We start from the raw sequence: 20,486 nt of genomic DNA, 5'->3' as shown, positions 1-20,486 counted from the left end.
TCATGTTTGTAAATAAATTTATTGTCTTGTCTTGAAAATAATCAGGACCTTGCTCACAGTTACCAAATAATGTAGAACACCTTTTCATATTAAAATTTTTATGTACGTATATTGGAAAATTACAACAGAATCTAAAATTTATCTCATCCTTGGTAATACGGAGGATCAGCATCAGTAGTCAGTGCAAATATTCCCATCCTGAAAATCAAAATCACACTTATAATATTTATATAATATAAAGCTTGTATTGACTTCGGATTAAATGTGAATATCTCATTTTGAATAAACGGTAAAAACATGATAATAATTCTTTCATCAATTGATTTGGGAGTCATTTTGTGGTAAATATCTCTCCATTTTTAATTTAAGTTTTAGTTGGTGATAACCACTATTTTTATAAATCTATTGTGACACGTATTTTGATGTTTTCCGCATCATTTTCACACAATGTATGTTGTTTGAAAATGATGCTGAATGCATTGAAACACGTGCCACAAAAGAATTTAATAAAAAATGTGTTGAATAAGTTAAAAATTTAAATAAAAATAAGCGTTTTTTACAAAAATAAGCATAGGATCAGGGCATTCGGCTTCCATACTGAATGTCCCTTGTTCGATTCCCAGAGGGTAGGTTCAAATAAATGTAAGTGATTTTTACAGTGCAATATTTATTCAATATTACCCTGTACTGGTAACTCGAAGCGGAGGGCTGATCACCTTTCCTTCATGTGTCAAAGATCAAAATAACACAGCGTTCAAATAACACAGTGCCCTATGCACCATCGGTTGCGGATAAGGGTTTTAAAAAAATAAGCATGATATTTTCGTCCATGTGAGTATGCCGATTTTGCCATAGTATATATTATTTTTCTACTCACTCGGGTTTAGTAAACGATCCTCCCAAATATAGTTTCTCAGTTCCTGTACAATTGCTCGGTCCTCCTAATGCTTCTTCTACTGACATACACTGGACAGCCATGAAGCCCTTGTGATCAATAGATGCCGCCATGTAGTTAGTAGACCTCGTGTGTGAGCACTGTATGTTCGCGGCTATGCATCCTGGCATGTTTATTCCTCCGTTGACGTAGAAGTCGTTATGTCCCGCGGTCTCTATCATCCCCAGCAATCCGGAGTTTGTGTGGATAATCTCCACATACTTGGCGTCGGTCTTCCTGATGCGCTGGCTGGTTGGCGACCAAAGTGGGTGAGCTGGGTCCAAGGCTGCAAGAAATCGAATAAAAATAAATGAAAAAATTGTTTTTATTTAGAAATTTAGCGATAAACCTAAACGGGCATAAATCTTTAAAAAACTTTTTTTAAATTGGTTCAATTATTTCTCATAAAATTAATTAACTTTGTTTTCACCACTTTTTTTATTAATACAATTTAACCTACTGGTTTCGACAATACCTTGTCATCATCAGGGTTTATTTTAAATCAAAAACATGTGTGGAAGTTTTTGGTGAGAGTATGTTAATGTTTTTAATGTTTTTGATTGAAAAATAAACCCTGATGATGAAACCGGTAGGTTAAATTGAATTAGTAAAAGAAATTTGGTGAAAACAAAGTTAATTATTTTTATAAAGTTAATAAAATGTGCCACAAAGTATCTAAGGAAAACATTCAAGAAATGGTTCCAATATATTCGCATCCAAATTTTTTTTACTATCATTATTGTATTAGGTCATATAAAAAGTCTCCGAAGTTTTTTGGTAATTTCTTTAAGAAACAATTTCCTTATTGAAAACCATTTTTAACCATGTTTATTTTGAACATCATTATCTGTGACCTTTTGCCATTTTTTGAGTAGCTTCATAGATCCAACGATGTAGAACTCGAAAATGTCGATGTATTGTCGAAAATTTTGGGCAAGTGATTTTCAGCGGCGCTTCGGTTGACCAATTTTTTACCATCAAGAGAAACCGAAACAAACGATAATCAGACGGTGCAAAATCCGGACTATACGGCGGATGCATAAAAACTTCCCAACCAAGTTCCGTCAATTTGTTCCGAGTCATCAAAGATGTGTGTTCCGACAATCCTTTGACGATGATAACTTGCATTTGATACTCATTTGATACGCATTTCACCTATTTTTATCACCTTTAATGATTCGCTTTAAAAATGGTCCGATTTCATTGCGTTTCAGCAGCATTTTACTGATAATTTTTTACAAAAAGATAATTCTAATTTTACTTGGTAAATACCATAATATACATATTAAAATCTATTTTGACACGTGTTTCGATACATTCCAAATCATTTTCAAACACCGTATGTCAATTTTTTTAAACCTTGATAATATTCATAAATCAAAAGATCACAGATCTTACCTGTGATATACTCCACTACACCTTTTGTGGCAAACCTTGAAGCCATCCCTACGAACTGCCCTCCAAGACTGTGCCCAATCAGGTGGATATTAGAGAAATCGACTCCAAGTGTGTTGAGCCAGTCGATAAATCCTCCCACACTTTGCGCACCACTGACGGCATAGTTGCAAGCTTGGACATAATCTACACCAGCTCCGACACCCCAATCGACTGTTATCATATTCACATCCATAACAGCAAGAAAAGCTGAAAAGTTGTTTAGATAGTATAATATTTTTATATCTATAAATAAACATATATTTACTAAAAATGAAGTTATTAATCACAAGCATATTTTTTACACAACCTCGCATTTGATACGTGTGTGTGTTTTAAATACCTCTGATTGCAAAAAAAAACAGTTTTTTATTAGGCGTTCAACAGATGGCAGCGCCATCTGTTGAACGCCTAATACAAATAATTGCCAATGCTTTCTTTTAATTTTTTTTCTTGAAATGAAACAGAAAAATATTTTCATCATATTTTCTTTATTTTTGTTCATCTAACCAGACCGAGCCACAGTAACTCGTGGTTGGATTCAGTTTGCATTATTACATAAAAGTTTTTCACATCAAATTATTAAATTTTTTTGTGATTTTTGAAACAAGTGATTTGAAATCAAAATTGGATATTAGAATAAACCTGAATTTTAGTTCAAATTACCATCTCGAAGCTTGGTGTTAGTTCCAGACGTGAAGTCAGCAGTCCATCCATGAACGGTCATTTTCACCGGCTTTGTTGGGTCAAAATTAGATTGCTGTATGCTTTCCATGTCACCTTTCTTTATGATTTGGCCTTCAATAGGATTTTCTCTGTAAAAGCCATAAATCAACTTAAGTCGATAAGTTGATATGATGATTGGATATCGCCTTCATTTGGTTTGGCAAAGCGTATTTTAAAAATATATGTTGGCTTCAGTAAATATTTCAAAAAAAATTGTGAGAATTTATATTTCATATCTTACAAAAACGTTTAAAATCACTTTATATTTTATTATCAAATACATAATGTTGACAGGTTTCTTCCTCTAGAAAAATTCCTACTAAAAACTGTCTCCTTCATATCAGTAGAAATCGCAGTATCCTTTTTTGTGCAACATATAAAAGAATCAGGGATAGTATTCACCATTGAATGTACTAACTTTTTTTTCTAGATTTTTTTATCTCCCTGCCATTACACAATCATCGCTTTGATACGATATTATATTATACTAACCAATTAAATGGGAATATATGGCAGTAAAATAAACAGAAAATAGGGATTAATCCTAATAAGAATTTCAACACAAATTTTCTAGGTAGCTGAAACTAGTCTATAGGTATAAGACACTGTTTTCCTGTCTTAAAAAAATAAAAATGTATCAACAACTAGTCGGTTTTATCTTTAAACTTATGTGCAACCCTTAACAATAGTTTATTTCTTCATTTTCTTTTAAAATTTAATGTTAACGATAATTATTAAATTAAATTTGTTTTAAAACTCACCTCGTGTACAAGATGTACACTATATCTTCTTCGGGCTCGAATCTGACAGCGGGAGGAGAATCATCTTGGAGGTCCACATAGTGCATAACTCCGCTTTCATCTGGTATCCACACATATCTGGGTTCTTCAAAATCCACAGGCAGGGAACTTGAAGATGCTTTAATGAATATTGAAAAATCACTTGATATAAGTTTTATAAAACTACAAGGTAAGAATGAAAAGGATGACATCCTAACATTTTTTTTGATAATATTTTTTGGATGATTTACTGGAACAAGAGAAATGAGTCCGTTTTTAGATAATTGCTTTTATAATTCATTAAACGTTTGTATAATATTTAATAAATGTACGGCATATTGCACTGCATCGTATACAAGGACTGTAACGTTGATCGCTAAATACATGAAGAAAAGGTGATCAGGCTTACCCTTTAGGTATCCGTCTGGCGTTAAATTAAACTAATATCAGAGTGAAAAATCACTATTTTTTTATTTTGACCTACTGGAAATTAAATCCAGACCTCTAGCTTTGCAGCCAAACTAGGTGACAACAATACTATGGAAACAGACACATGGTACTCATAAATAGACTATTGAATTCCATTTTGGTATCGTGACACGTTTTGAAGTATTTATCAAGTTTTTGGAATGGTGAAAGAAAATTTTTGTTTAGAGAGGCGTCATGATATTTGAGTATTCATTTCGTTTACAAAATTATTTGTGTTTTTAAATATTTTTAGTTGTATAAATTGTTTAATGGGAGTGAATCTTTAATAATATCGTCATCAAGTACTAATAGTGATAATAAATAGATGGCCCCCTAAATAATTCTTCCGATGTCTTTAAATTTGAGTGATATTTTTTGGAATTTTCGAAAAAAAACATTTTTTTCACCATGATATCTCTTTTTGCGGTATACTTCTTTACTATTTTATTTTAACAATAAGTTAAAAAGACGAAATCATTAAAAAAAATGGTTTTACTTAACCATAGATTCTTTATAAGCACATAATACCTATGAGCCGCCAATAAATGCGTTAATATTTTCAATATCATTTATTTAACAAGATAAATGTATGTGTGTAGTATGTATATTCTACTCACCAGTTAATGCCAAGAAGAAAATAAGGAAAATTCCTTTCATTTTTACTTATTTTTTATCTATGCACTGTAATTGTATTTTACTCTTGCTTTGAATTTAAAACATAAACTAAGTTAGTAGTTCACAGTGCTCTATAAAACTGTTTTAATCTCTTAAATTAAATCAGTGGCTTAACAAACAATTCAAATGATAACAGTTTATAATGAAGACATTTATCTACAATAACAATTTATTTAAAAAAATAATAATAATCATATAAGAAGGATTGACAGATTTATTTTAGAATGAAAATTTATAGCTGATAAAAAATACATTCAGTTTATTTTTTCCAAGATAATATAAAAATAACAATTTATGTATTAATTTTAAATCAAACACAGATTTTTTGAGTCTACTAAGTTGTATTTTATTAACAAAAACACATAAAAAATTATATTGTGACAATTGTTTCGCCTTGTTAGGGCATTATCAAACGAATCATTCCCTAATTTGATAATGCCCTAACAAGGCGAAACAATTGTCACAATATAATTTTCTGTGTGTTTTTGTTAATAAAATACAACTTAGTAGACTCAAAAAATCTGTGTTTGATTTAAAATTAATACATAAATTTAAATGGAGTTCTACAAATTAAACGCCAAATCAATAAATAAAAATAACAACATCGAAATATAATCTTTAATTGATTTTTTTCTCGGTACCTAACTAGTTTTATATTTTATAAAAACATTTTTTCAAAGTGAATACTTATATAAAGGAAAACTACATTCGGTTTATTTTAATTTTTAAAAATGGGTTAAAATAATCACCACGATATTATCTTTAATAAAAATATGGTATTACAACTGACGTGATTATGACGTAAATCTTATTATGATGGCAAAAAGATAGATGTTCGTACTCAATAATTATCAATAATTCTCTATCATTTGTTTTAAAGTGGATGTAATCTGTTGTATTCAGATACTATCATACCAAAATATCACTGTTTTAGCAACAAAAGAATTTTTACAACTCTCCTTTATTTTCAGTGAAATTGAAAAAATAAAATAAAAAATTATTTTGCTAGTATACTTGAAATTATAACGTAAAAAAATATAATCCATATTTTGTTTTTATTTAACGAGTATTGATACCAAATTTTTATGGTATGCTGTCTGTTTCCTCTTAATTCTCTTCTCAAAGCTTTTTTTTTTATAATAATATTCTAAACCGAATTTTTGGTACAGGTTATAAAGGTATAAATAAAAACTCACGTAAATAAATTGATTATTTCGTTTATTTCATCAAAATATTTTCGTGACCAAATTTAATTTTGCAACATAATCATTCATTATGAGATGCATTTTGCCATAAACAAGGTGCAGTTTTCAGCCTTTCCAATATGGAGAATTGCTATTGGTTTCAAGGTAGAATATCCCAACTCTGCAAATAAAAAACAAAAATTTGAGCATGACTTATAATTTGTTCTTTTGTTCGATTAATCATTGTCAAGTGTGTATTTGCATAGAAAAATTAAAAATAACAAAATGTTTTTAACATTTGTTATTTGGTAAATATATAAAACGTACAAAACTTCAAGAATATTTCAGTAAAATTAACTTATTAGATGTGTTACGCAAACAAAAAAAAAGAGAATTGTTTCGACAGAGACGAAGCATCTTTTAAATGAAGAGAATATGCAAGTATAAGTTAAAAGTCTCAACGACGAGGCAATGGCTGGTTTAAGATCACTTTTGGAACTATGTTACATTCACTATTCTACCCATAATGAGAGCTAAAAAACTAAAATGTGAATGTAGAATAGTGAATGGAGTGAGGAAAAAGAATGTAAGGCTGAATTAAGGATAGTTGAAAATATTATGAAGAGAGTTCTTTAAGGTGGTATGGACATATGGAGCACATGGACAGTAAGAGAATGTTTAAGAACGTTTATTTGGCGAATGTGAGTGGGTGAATAGAACGATGATTTGGCACGATCCGATCATTCAGAACCTAAAATCTGATGGTGTTAAAAGTCTGCGTAATCGGAGACATTAACGAATGTGTAGGAAACTAGGAGCGTATGTCATGACATAAGAGTATGTTGTTCTATCCTCTCTGGCTACCTTTGCGAGAAAACAGGATGATGGTAGTAGTAGTAACCTTTTTATAGACTTACGCAGGCTTTGGTTTAGAACCCCCCATGTGCAGTTTACTCAGCTTGGCACACTTCCCTGACATAGCTTCTTCGACAGTTCTACACTGATCAGCCATGAATCCAATATGGTCAAGAGAATCGGCGAAAAACAAATAAGAGCGAGAATGCGAGCAGGCGAAGTTTATCAAGCATCCGGGTTGGAACGTTCCTTCATTAGGATAGAAATCATTGTGTCCGACCTGAAATTAAATATTTTTGAAATTATCAACCCAAAATCTTAGAAGAAGCATTACAATCTCAAAACATGGAAAAGTACAAGATAAGAGTTTGAACTAAATGCTTTTTTTTATTTCGGTTACTGATTTGGCAGTCACTTAGTAGTAAGATCTATTAATTTTTATTTTTATTTTTACTTGGCAAATACCACTATTTATTGACATCTATTGTGATACATGTTTCGATGCAATCCGTCTCATTTTCAAACGTCGGTGTTTGAAAATGATACGGAATGCATCTAAACAGGTGTCACAAAAGATTTTAAGAAATTCTGGTATTTACCAAGCGAAACTTAAATTAATACCTGAAGCAAAAGAATACAATAAATCATTGAATTGTATCAAAGGTTGGATTACAATGCACTTCTCTGTAAATCGGATTAAGTTATTAACATTAACTAAATGTAGACTACGAAGAGCAACATACTATACTTACATTCCCGTTCTTTAAAATTTAATACAGGAACACATATTCAAATTTTTTATACAAATTTATCAGGGAAAAAAACAATTACTTGTTTCATAACCTTTTTTGAAAAAAATTGTCTTAAATATTCTTACAGCATCAACTAATCCCAGTTCTCCGGCATTGGAATGGATAATCTCCACGTATTCAGCATCGGAAGGTCGTATTCTGTTACTATCTTCATCGAATAAAGGAAGAGCTGGATCAAAGCCTGAAATTTACAATGACATAAAAAATTTATAAAATGATTATATTAAATATATAAAATGAACCATGATTGACTGCCACATTACTCCGTAATTCATGATTGAATACCATATTTTAGAAAGTTGTTTTTATAATTCAATTCAATTTTATTTTACTTCGTCAGCTATATCTATGGTTAAAAATTGTAATTTCTTAAATTTATTTTTACACTAGCTTTTATGAGGATAAAACGCCCTGTTAACCAGCCAACGATGAGTCGTAAGTACTTGGCAACCAAGCTGAAGTTTCCTTGTTTAATTCCAAGGGGGGTCAAAATACATGTACCCCTTAATTATTTATTTAATATTACCCTAGACTAGAACCTGAACCGCAAGATTGATCACCTTGCCTTCATGTAATTAATAACCAACTTTACATTGCATTAATTTGAAACGTCGGTGTTATTTGTTTTTATAGTATGTGATTCGAACGATATTTTAATTTATATATTAATGAATACTTCTCAATTAACTTCCAACACACTCCAATATTTTAAATGTATATTTCTGAGTGAGTACCTAAGTATTGTCAAAATATACACACCAGTAATGTATGGAATTTTTCCAAGGACTATACTTCTTCCTGCGATTCCAGCCACGTGAGCGCCCAGACTGTGGCCCATGATATGGAAGTTCTGAATGAGAACATCGTGCATCACAAGCCAGTCCACCAAACTTGCAACGTAAGCAGCGGTCCTTGGAACATTGGCAACTGCCACGCTGTAGAGTCCTGTTCCACCTTCACTCCAATCCACGAAAATCACGTTAACGTCGAGGGTCCTAAGGAATGCTGAAAATGGTAATATTTTATTATTCATTTCCCGTGTGCCAAATCCTTGTTCAGAAATCTGGGTTTTCTCCACTTAGAAGTTATTTTAACATTTAGAAATCGCAATATACATGAAGAAAAATATAGATGTCTAGGTTTATAACTTGGTATGGGTTGGTTTAGTGATTATTATGCCCATAATTGACATCTAACTACTAAAAAAACTTATACTTGTATCACAAATCTCATGTTGCTGTACGTTTGAAATTAAGGCAGCATCTATGATTGGTTCAAGAAAGCTTTTATTAAGTAGGTACCTACTCTTTTGTTTAGATGTATGCAAGATCCTAACCGGATTATTTAACATACAAAGATGCATTTATTTGGTTAAGGCGAGTCAGGAAAAAATAATATTCCTTAATTTTTTTAGACGGGGAAAGCTGCAGTAGAGAAATACTGATTATAAGCGAATGCCGAAAGGTTACTTATCTTAGTTTCGAGCTAAATGTTGAAAATTGTTCAGTACTTCAGTTGGTTCTGAGAATCAAAAAATAAGTAAGGCGGACGGTTCTTGGTTTGAAATATACGAGACTGGAGTGGGATTGAAAAGGTCAAGAAGCTCTTTTGAATACTGAAGGATATAAAGATCTCGCGTTAGTGATCGAAAAAGATCGATGGTGGACGAAAAAGTTATAAATAATTATTTATTAATTTGTAAATATGTTGTTTTTATTTTACCCGCTGTCACAAGTACATTAATATTGTGCTCCATATTGCTATTCCATCCATGCATTATAATTTTGACATCCTTTGTCGCATCAAAATTAGATGAAGCGAGACTATTTTCATTTCCATTTATGATCATCTGAGGATTGGTGGGGTTTTTCCTGTCAATTGAGCATTATTTATTAATTTTTTGTTCATACATAATAAATGTGTTTTATACCATGTTACAGTGGGAATTAAAAGATTGTATATTTTTTGCTGTTTCAGAAGATGAAATTTAATTGTTTATTCAATAAAGCGCAATGAATTCGTTAATAATATTAATGTTTACCAAGACAAGGTAAACAACAATTCTGCAATATTACAATATTTATAAAATAACCATATTAGCTCATCATAAACCATTCTACATGGTCAGAAATCGATGCCAATTTCTTATAGATTATATGTGTCTTTTTATGTACCTATGTATTTTATATATATATATATATATATATATATATATATATATATATATATATATATATATATATATATATATATATATATATATATATATATATATATATATATATATATATATATAAACATATATTTATAGAGCTAAAAATCTAAAATAAACTAATAAACTAACTAATTAATTAATAAACATTTCAAGTCATGAAGGAAAATAATTATGAAGTCATAAACATTTATAAAAAAGATTGTAATTGTTTGTTAATTTAAAACTCCTATTAATACTTTTATTTTTTTTTTCGTTTAGAATTATATGCAACCTCTATCTGCCCTCAAAATTTAAACTGGTGAAAGGTTTAAACCAGTTTCGCAAGTCTTTTATTGGTTGATTTAAAGATATTTATGAAAATAATTATAATACCTTGTGTATAAGTACAAATTAATGTCAGTCTGAGGATCGAATCTGCTCTGCCTCAATATTTCCTCATCGCTCACAATATGTTCATCAAATTCGTCGAATTTTGGTTCATCGTTGAGTGCTCTACCTATAATTGAAGAAAATTGTTCAACACGTAACAAACAGGGTAAATAAATACCGTCATGCTACGACAGGAGATAAAATATGTCGTAACATAAAGAATACTATTTTGCGTTAGTTTTCAAAAATTGTTAAATAAAACATTATTTTTACCTGACGTAGTAGCAACTCCGATTGTTAACAAAAATAAAATAAAAATCTTCATTTCACTTGAAAACAATTTTTTACACAGCGTTTATTCTGCGGAATGAATATTAATTAAAAATATATTGATTAAATTAATTGAAAACATTGTAGCAAAAAATATGTAATCTAATCGTATTTATCTTCCAAGTTTTTGATTACATAACTATATTTTTTTTTCTCCATTCGTTAACAGGTATACTCATGCCATGTCGCGAGTACAGATATACTCACGCTACTAGCACGTCAATATCAGCTAAATTGAAAATCACTATATGCCCTAAACACATACAAAAAATATATTATTTATTCTTATTATTTTTTGACATCTCATCAAAGATGAAGAAGAATATGGAAGTCTGGGCATTTACGGGGCTGACGACCGTCACAGGCTGATTTAAGTGATCACTTTACACACGCGTAACATTTACCAATTCTACCCATTATTGACAACCACACTACTCAAATTCTTGGAAGTTCTATATATACGAACCAATTTAGAAACCTTGTTCTTGAATCACTAAAACTTCACTAGAGACATCTATTGGTGAGATGTAAAGAAGCTTTTTATTTATCATTAGTATGACGCCAGAAAATACCATTTTCATTTTTATTATTTAAGCTTATAATTTGACCAGATAAAATCCAGTATTTGGACACACTCAAAATGATGTAAATATTTTTTTATTATTATTCAGTAAGCCTCCAAGAGTTATTTTATCTGTTTTATGAACATTTAAAGTTACCTTAACAGAGGGAATATATCCAAAATATAATATTTATTAATTTCCCTTTTGCTCTTTCTGTCATATCCCAACTCAACATATGGTACGAAGCTTTATGAAGTTTCAGAGTATGATAATATTTATACGCTTTTTTAGGTATGTTAATGTATATATTTTTTTTTTAAATACGGTTAACTCAAGAACATTTATCTCAATTACGCAACGATTAAAAAAAACTTGTTTTTTACCCCTTGAGTTATATGAATTTATTTTATTTAACGACTAGTTTCGGAAGCTATGCTTCTATCTGCAGATTTAAATATAAACGGTGTTTTCTTTTTAATTTCATTATGTACAAAGTGAATGCTGAAACAATAATTAATATACAAATGTTTAGTGAAAAAGTAATTTATTTAACTTAATAGATACCTTAAAATTAAGTCCAATATTAAACCATAAGTACATAATTTTTATTTCATATCATTAGTAATATTTTTTTTATCAATATATCAAAATAACAGATATTTGACAACAAATCTTTTATAAAATAATCATGTGTTAATCATAATATATCATATAATATGCTTGAAAAACATAAGGGAGAGCTTGCAAAGCCTTTATTTTTAGAGGCTTGTCAGCAGGTAAGATAAGGAGGATAGGGAAGGTAAATGAAAAAAAAAACATCACAAAACCGAATTGAAAATAAATCTATCATGAATTTATATTGCAATTAGTGGAAAAACAAGCTCGCGATGCCAGTATTGTACTCGAGCGTTTACCCAACCACGCCACGATACCTGTCAATTTATATAAATTTAATTTAATTAAGTTTAAAAGAATTGAAAAATATATCGGTTATCTAATAAAGAAAAACAAATAAATAGTTGTTTTTTTTGTAACCACTTAGCAGTGGATATCTGCTTTCAATTTGATATACAGATTAAATATGTTACTTGCCAACAAATAAAAACGTAAGTAAGTCTGCCCGTGTATATTTATGTATTGAATTATCAGCAGACTACCCACATAATGTTAATTGTATCATTAACGCGATTTTCATAAAAAAATATTATTTTCCCATTGAAATAGGGTTTCAATATTTAAAATGCAAAATCCTAATTAGGTATAGAATGAAGTCGTAATACATATTTTTTATATTTCTTAATAACTTGTCACTTTTTTGTAACTTAAAGTGAAGAAAAAAAACATCGTCAACATAAGAAACACGAATTGACGTAATGACAGTAAAAAAATTAATTCTAGAAATAATTATTACCTTAAATATTTATATTCTGGGTGTTTGTGATGTGTTTTTTACATTTACCTTCCCTATCCTTACTATCCTACCTGCAGACAAGCCTCTAAAAGTAGAGTTATTTAGTAAAAAAAACAATCAATTCAAATAAAATGGAGACTGCGTTCTCGTTTCCAAATAAAATACTCCAAGGCTAGAAAAAGAAAAAAAAAAGAAAAAATTAGTAAATTATGTCAATCATGATATAAATTTTCAAAATAAACACAAAGAATATTAATTATTACTGTGGTTTGAGCTGGCATCCTCCCATATATATGTTGGTAATATTTGAGCACTTTCCTCCCGATAGCTCTTCATAGTCTTTGCACTGGTGAGCCACGAACCCCGGATGGTCCAGGGAGTCCGCGTAATACTCGTAGGCTCTGGAGTGGGCGCAGCCTATGCTGAAGAAACTGCACCCTGGCTGAGAGTAGCCTCCGTTAGGGTAGAAGTCATTGTGTCCGACGGGGTGCTCTAGCCCCAGGTAACCGGCGTTGGTGTGGATGACCTCAACATAGTCGGCATCTGATGACCGGATTCTTTCAGATTCGCCACCCCATAGAGGATTGGCAGGGTCAAAAGCTGAAGATAAATTTTATATGAACTCAAATGGCACAAATCGAAAATCTACGATTTTGTAAGAAGTAAAGTTTGTTAATAATTTCATACAATAAACTTTGTTTGACAGGAAAATAAAACTTAAAATTAAAACTTAAGTTTAAGGAATATTTTGTAAAACGTTTAGTTATTATTTCTTAAATAATCGTAACTGACCTGTTAGGATAGGAATCGGATTTTTGGTGTTCCTGGCCGCTATAGCAACTACATGAGCTCCTAGACTATGTCCCATAAGATGGAAATCACTGGCAGCTGCGCCTTGCTCAATCAGCCAGTCCACTAATGTTGCAAGGTACTTGCCTACATTTGGAACATTCTTAACAGCTGTTGTATAAAGACCATTTGACCCCCTTCCCCAATCCACGCAAATAATATTGACGTCTTGAACTGCAAGAAAGGCTGCAAAGATAAAAAAAAACAGTTTAAGAATAAAGTTTTGGTGTCAAATTATCTACGTTCAAAGAAACGAAAAAACTAGTTTTAACATAAAATAAATGATAATTTTCCTTTTTTTTCAAGGTATAAAATATTTTGTTATCATGCTCTTTTTAATCTTATTATGACATATAAAAAATATTAATTTCATCTATAATTCTAAAAAAAATGTTACTTTGTTTCAAACATGTTTTATAATATGCATATTTTTTTTTCGTTGTGACGTTTCGTGGAGTATTTTGCTATCTCTGATATGTATTTTCGATATCGTGTTTGCATTGTAAAATTAAATAAGGTAATAAAGATAAGCTTTAAACAATAAGTATTAGCATATAAAAATAAAAATTTGGACAGTTTTCATTATTGGAAAATTAATATATGCACTTATTGAATAAACATGTTAGTTATTGATTTTTTTACAAAAAATTTTGTTATATAAGTATATAACCACTCACCTAATATATGGTATACAAATATTAACAAAAAAAAATTTAAAAAGAGAATTAAGTAAAAATGGCTAACCACAAAGTAAATGCTTTAAATATTAATTTTATAGCGAATATGTTAGCAATAAGTTATGAAACTTTTATATTTTATGGGGATTAATAAAAAAACCCTTTTATTTTGACGGTCAATAGTTACGAACTTACATTTTACCAGAAGTGTATTTATATCACTGGATCCATCACTCCACCAACCATGAGCAATGATTTTGATTGGTTTTCCTAATTTAAAGGGCGAAATATCCATCATTGTGCTATCTCCATTTTCAATATAAAATGGATTGTTTGGATTCGTCCTAAAGATAAAAAATATTTACAATTAAAAATTCAGCATGCAAATTTAATTAAATTTTTCGATGCAACTAAAAATGTTTGCTATCTACTAATAATCCAACGTTATTTATTGATTTGGAATGAATATTTTTTTAACTGAAAAAAAAACACCTTTGAGTAGTTATATTAATGTTATCATAGCTAGTATCGAGAACTATAGATGGTCACATCTGCAGGTAAAAATATAAACAGAATGTTATTTTACGTGATGAGAACATTTGTAGTTCTCGGAGCTAGCTGTGTTAACATTAATAATCTTAGTAAATGTTATTTCATATCACATAAGTAGATATTTTACAAATATCCATCCATGTCAAAATCAGATTAAAAACAATGTACTTCGGTAACCCAAACAATATGGCAAACAAAGATGTAAAATAAAATCTAAATGGGTGTATTATATACCTGGTATAAAGTAAAAAGTCGATATCTCTCAATATGTTGAGCCTAGGCTCAAATTTTTTTTCTTCAATATCAACCAAGTGTAATCCTCCTTTACCATCGGGGAAATAGAAGTATCTCTGGCCTTCTTTATAACTCAACAGCGAAACTAAACCGTCGGTAGTCGCTAAAAACACACAAAAATTAAGAAATTAATTTTACCGGTATTACAATAGTTTTCCCTTCTCCCTTCTTATTCTTCTTCGTGTTGAATGCTGAGCGTCGTATCATCAAGTAATAAGAAGAAATCATTTCCTCCTTTTTTATTTGATCCGTCTTGTAAAAGAAGCTACTTCTTTTATTATTAAACAAGAGAATTATTTGTGTTTTTATTATTCACACAAATATTTCAATTTCTTACTATTTCTGTGAGCCTAAGCGGCTCATTATTAGAAATGGGTATAAAATTGTGGTATAGTAGATTCTAACCCAGAAACTCTGACTCAAAAGTCCCCGACACTAACCACGGGACCACAACCCGACACAACACTCTTCTCTTACTCGCTAAATATTCCCTATTACAGCAAGCTTTTTCTTATTTCTGACAATATGGGCAAAGTCGGAAGTAAACCTCTTACTACATAATTTAAAGAATTTTTAGTTTACAACATTTTAAGTGTGTCCAAATACTTGTTTACAAATTTGGATTATCTTCAATTATAGGAGTTATTTTTCTTATTATTTTTTGACATGGTTCATATATATCGAACTTTGGTTCATATATATGCCACTTTTGGTTTACATATTTAGAAATTCCAAGAATTTGAGTAGTGTGGTTGTCAATAATGGTTAGAATTAGAGAATGTTACACGTGTGGAGAGTGATCACTTAAACCAGCCTATGATGGTCTTCAGCCCCGTAAATGCCTAGACTTCCATATTCTTCTTCATCTTTGATGAGATATCAAAAAAAATAAGATGAAATCTTTAATTCATTATAGCAATATGTGCAAAGTCTTCTGATTACTGATGGTAACTAGAGGATAGAGATGTTTGTGTGTTTATTATTCAACAAACGTGTTAGTACACATGAATATTGAAAAAAAAGGTAAAACTGTAAAAAGATAAATACCTGCGACCGTTAATCTGATCAAATACGCGAAAGCAATTAACCTGAGAAAAGTCATTTTTTAGAATTCACAAAACTTTAAATAATATTTTTTTAAAAGAAAAATTTTAATTTAACAGCTTATTTTTATTAAATGTATTGTGTATAAACACTACTCTCACTAATGTTTTTCAAATATGGTAATTTATGTAATGCTTCTGCGTATTTTATACTCTTTATCTAAAAGACGTACAATAAAGGTATTTTTATCTGCTAGGGTCAATAAAAATGTCAATAAAAAGCGACAATTTCTACGAAAAAATTCTTAATACGCATCACAAATCAATGATTATTAATATCATTGACTTCCTAAACAAACAACATCGAAATCTACAATAGAAATTTTATCACTATGATTAAAATCACTAATCCGGCCTCTGATCATTTTTTTCACATTTTTGTTATTTCAATTCTCTTAAAAACGTTACAAGTATTTATTTTTATAAACCATTATATTTAAATATTTCTTCATTTTAATAAAATCATTTGTTTGATAAAATTACATATTGAATTTAAAAGCTTTATCGTTGTCTATGGTGCTGTTTTCGCCTCTCCACGTCCAAAGCTAGGTTTTTCGCTTTATTTTATACAACAACAAAACTACCTTTTTTTAACTGTACCACAAACAGTTACTTTTTCATTATCTTTCTCCTTCTTTCTTAACTAATGTACCTACTTCCTTGTATAAGATAATTAATGGTAAAATTATTTTATATTGAATGGAGATTGATATTCATTATGGGTGGAATCTATAAAAAAAACATTTATCCAACTATTCTTTTCTCAATGTAATAACTTCGCTTTGTTCGTTTAACACTATTAATATAATTCACTTATTTTACTCCAAAATTTTACAAAAATTTTTGTTGTCCAGAAAAATATCAGTCACAAATGGACTTGTAGCATTTTTAGTATACGTCAATCATTTATAATTATGTATCGGATCACACGTTTATATTGATATTATGTCAATCAACTTGTAAACAAGTTGAATTTTTATTAATTTTGGTAGGGTAGAGCGCGGGGAAGGATAGAGATAGAGAGATACGTCATAATGCGAGTATTTACCTTGTTTGAACCTACACCGTTTATTACCCCCTATCATACACGTCATCGATGCTATAGTTATAACTAGCAAGTGTTGATGCCTTGGAAACTAAACGTGTGTTTGTTTTTTTTTCTTCTCATATTCGTGTAATAATGCGACTACGCAATAAACGTCACATAAAAATTATATACATATACGATTAAATCTGGTGTTGGGTTTTTAAAAATCACCTTGCGTACTTTCAGATATTTCATTGATTAACTGTGGGGAAGGTAATTCGTCTAGGGATTTGTTTATAAAGAAAAGTGGATATTAAGTAATAATTGGGGATCATGGAAATTTCAAAAAGCATCACGCGATCCGCAAAAATCAAATCAAATAATTTAGGTATTATGTAACAACTGTATTTTTATCATGCTTGAAATAATATTTCCATTCCCGATTTTTTCCAATATTTCTTTAAATGGTAAATCAATTAGTAAACATCACATTTTTATCTTAATAATCAATTATTAATTCTTACAGTAATTGATTAAATGGGAATTAACTATAATCAATCAACCTTCCAAATTAAATGAAACTTTTTTGAGGGACTAAATAAATAAGTTATCAAACATCTAATTTAGAAGGAACCCATTACATGCATTTGCGCAAGTAAATTGGATGAACTAACAATATTTTGTTAATATAGTCGAGTTTACTTATCAATGTAGTATTTACTCATTTAAAAAATCTCCTTTATTATTGAGCCTATGAAAAATAGAACTTCATTTTACTTAAATATTATTAAACCCTTATCAAACTTATGTCATTCAACCGTACGTCTTTTGTTTCTTGTATTTTGCTCACATTTCACATTTTTGTCGTATCGTAAACATTACTTTTCAAATATCAAATTAATGACGGAAATAACAATTCATTAAATTCAACGTTCTCACGTTGACGTGATTAAAATTATTTAAATGATTTAAATTATAAATTTTATTTTATTAATTGAAATGTATCGTAAAGGGTCAAATTGAAACAATTATTACAGATTATTCAAAGATAATATTTTTAAAATATTATAAAAGAAATTTCAGCATACGAACTTATTTATTTCATTTAAAATTTCACAATGAGAAACGTCATTGCTTTGTGTTTTGTTATCGCTTCATTGGTTGGTAAGATTTTTTATTTTGAATTAATTTATTTTATATTAATAAATAAAATTTAAAAAAAAACATTTTACTAAACACGCTTTTTCCTGTCTAAGCGTGTAAGGTATTTGTATAGATTATTGGTATAAATTAATTAATTTCTATCTTTCGTTTTGTATATACTTAAGTGTGCAAGTACCTACATACATATTTCAATTATCCCCAACTACGTTTCACAAACACATAAAACTTATGGAAAAGGAATATCGAAGTCTTCGTTTTAAGCAGGGTTTACGACAAATCAACGACTTGCTGTAATGATCACTTGTTTAACGTTCCATATCACTCGACTTATCTCAAAATGCATTGTGTCTATTGCAAAGTAATAACTCAGGTGAGAATTTGATGGAAAACAGAATGGTGAAAAATATTTATTTTTATGGTGTTTTTAAATCACGTATAGGTTATATTTATACATAAAATTTTGTGTCACGTTAGAAAAAAACATTATTTAAACACACACACCCACATTTAATCAAGACTCCAATGTTTCCTAAACATTTATTGATTATACTCCTTATGCAATACGTATGTAAAATGACAACAATATCTTCCAACCACCCCAAAACAAACTAGAGAGAGTTGTACAGTTTTATACCTTCAAAAGCTGTCAAAAACATTAAACATTAGAAATTATTTTTTTTACATGTAAAACCACATTTTATTTACTTTTTCACATACTTACCACCAATATGAAGATACTCGTCATATCGTGCAACAAGCTTTGTAATCCGTCATGATAGAACTATCATTAGAAAGCGTTGCCTTAACTTTTGGTTTTGTGTCCCTCCGTCAACATTTTTGGTACCAAGATTTGTGAACAATTTTTTTGTTATAATTTACACTCAAGTTATTTCAGCTTCTTCGTCCATCGAAGATGAAGAAAACCATCCCAGATTCCATTGGATACCTGATGGCCAGGGTAACATGCACTATATAGATCTTCAAGCGAAACCATCCGAAACTAATAGGTTTACTCCAGATGCTGATATTGTGTATCTATTATTTACGAGGTATGGATGTTAGACATTTTAAAACTTTTTTTTCGGAATAGATTTTTTTAAATTCCAATTAAAATTTATTTATTTAGAATATTTAAAAACAGTATTTCTTACATTTTGATACATATTTGAACATAAATACAGAAGAATATGGTAGTATAAGTATTTCCAGCTCTTATGACTTGTCATATGCTTGTTAAGTGATTACTTTATACATGTGCACTATTCACGATTCTACACATGACTGACAACCACACACAATCTTTTTTTTTGTTACTTATACAAATATCGTAAAAAGTTGTGAGGTTGTGTCAATAATGGGTACAATGGTAAATGTTACAAGTGTATAAAGTGACCAATGAACTAGCCTATGACAGGTCATAAGCCTTGGAAATATCCAGTTTTCCATATTCTTCTTCATCTTTTTTGAGATGTCAAAAAAATTAGTTGGCTTAATCCTTCCGAATCATTCACTTATATGTATTAGGAGACAGAGCTAGACATAACTTTTTTTCCAGATACTACTATTTTGACCATGTTAAAAAAATGTTAAAATAACTTCTAAGTCGGGAAACCCAGATTTGTGAACAAGGTTTCAGATACACCCAAAAAAATGTTGCAAGGTTATTTTATTTATATCTCAACGTGTATGAAAAATATCAAAGTTAACATTCTTCCAATGATTCAAAGTTATATTAGTAAATTTATGATACTTAAAAATGTTTCAGGAAAAATCCAACTGTGGGACAGGTAATCAAAAAAGGAGACCTGCAGAGTCTACAAAATTCCAATTTCGATGCCAGTAAACCTGTTAAATTTACTATTCATGGCTGGACAGAAGATAGAACCTCCGGAACCAACATAGTTATAACTGAAGGTAGGTTAAATAATAAAACTTGATAATCCATAATGCAATCTCAATAACTTTACTAATTAGAAAATTCATTCTCAAATTGGGCTCTAACAGAGTGAGCCTTCACCCTATTACATATAACAGAGTGAGCTCACCCTTGTAAGTGATTTAGAAA

At 29.8% G+C, this 20,486-nt stretch overlaps 2 protein-coding genes across 2 annotated transcripts in view; both read right to left on the bottom strand.

Annotated features, from left to right (window-relative positions):
• Window positions 1–40: 40 nt before the first annotated feature.
• Window positions 41–10,960, bottom strand: LOC148310690 (uncharacterized). Its single transcript, XM_088258021.1, has 11 exons — window positions 10,957–10,960; window positions 10,455–10,578; window positions 9,590–9,738; window positions 8,627–8,872; window positions 7,933–8,048; window positions 7,118–7,335; window positions 3,856–4,002; window positions 3,035–3,183; window positions 2,333–2,578; window positions 878–1,220; window positions 41–198 (listed from the first exon to the last, which is right to left on the bottom strand). The coding sequence occupies exons 1-11, from the start codon at window positions 10,958–10,960 to the stop codon at window positions 144–146; spliced, it is 1,797 nt and encodes a 598-aa protein (XP_088114147.1). The 3' UTR covers window positions 41–143.
• A 1,446-nt stretch (window positions 10,961–12,406) lies between these two features.
• The window catches only part of LOC148310689 (uncharacterized), a 38,704-nt gene continuing 30,624 nt past the window's right edge, over window positions 12,407–20,486 (bottom strand). The window contains exons 15-19 of the mRNA XM_088258020.1: window positions 15,068–15,230; window positions 14,477–14,625; window positions 13,548–13,790; window positions 13,019–13,355; window positions 12,407–12,927 (exon numbers count right to left, since the gene is read on the bottom strand). Coding sequence (XP_088114146.1) covers window positions 12,873–12,927; window positions 13,019–13,355; window positions 13,548–13,790; window positions 14,477–14,625; window positions 15,068–15,230 — 947 coding nt within the window. The 3' untranslated portion in view covers window positions 12,407–12,872. The remainder of the gene's footprint in view (window positions 12,928–13,018; window positions 13,356–13,547; window positions 13,791–14,476; window positions 14,626–15,067; window positions 15,231–20,486) is intronic.

The sequence above is a fragment of the Brachycentrus maculatus genome, unplaced genomic scaffold (genome assembly GCF_059751285.1).
Source record: "Brachycentrus maculatus isolate JH-2025_06_01 unplaced genomic scaffold, ASM5975128v1 h1tg000089l, whole genome shotgun sequence".
NCBI classification, from domain to species: Eukaryota; Metazoa; Arthropoda; class Insecta; order Trichoptera; family Brachycentridae; genus Brachycentrus; species Brachycentrus maculatus.
The sequence above is the reverse complement of the archived record's forward strand: the minus strand, read 5'-3'. Positions and strand labels throughout refer to the sequence as shown.

Coding starts and splice junctions, on each gene's coding strand:
- LOC148310690 (XM_088258021.1), bottom strand. Junction 8,049..8,626: donor AAAAATTCCATACATTACTG/GTGTGTATATTT, acceptor TGTAAATTTCAG/GCTTTGATCCAGCTCTTCCT. Junction 4,003..7,117: donor GGTTCTAAACCAAAGCCTGC/GTAAGTCTATAA, acceptor AGCATCTTCAAG/TTCCCTGCCTGTGGATTTTG.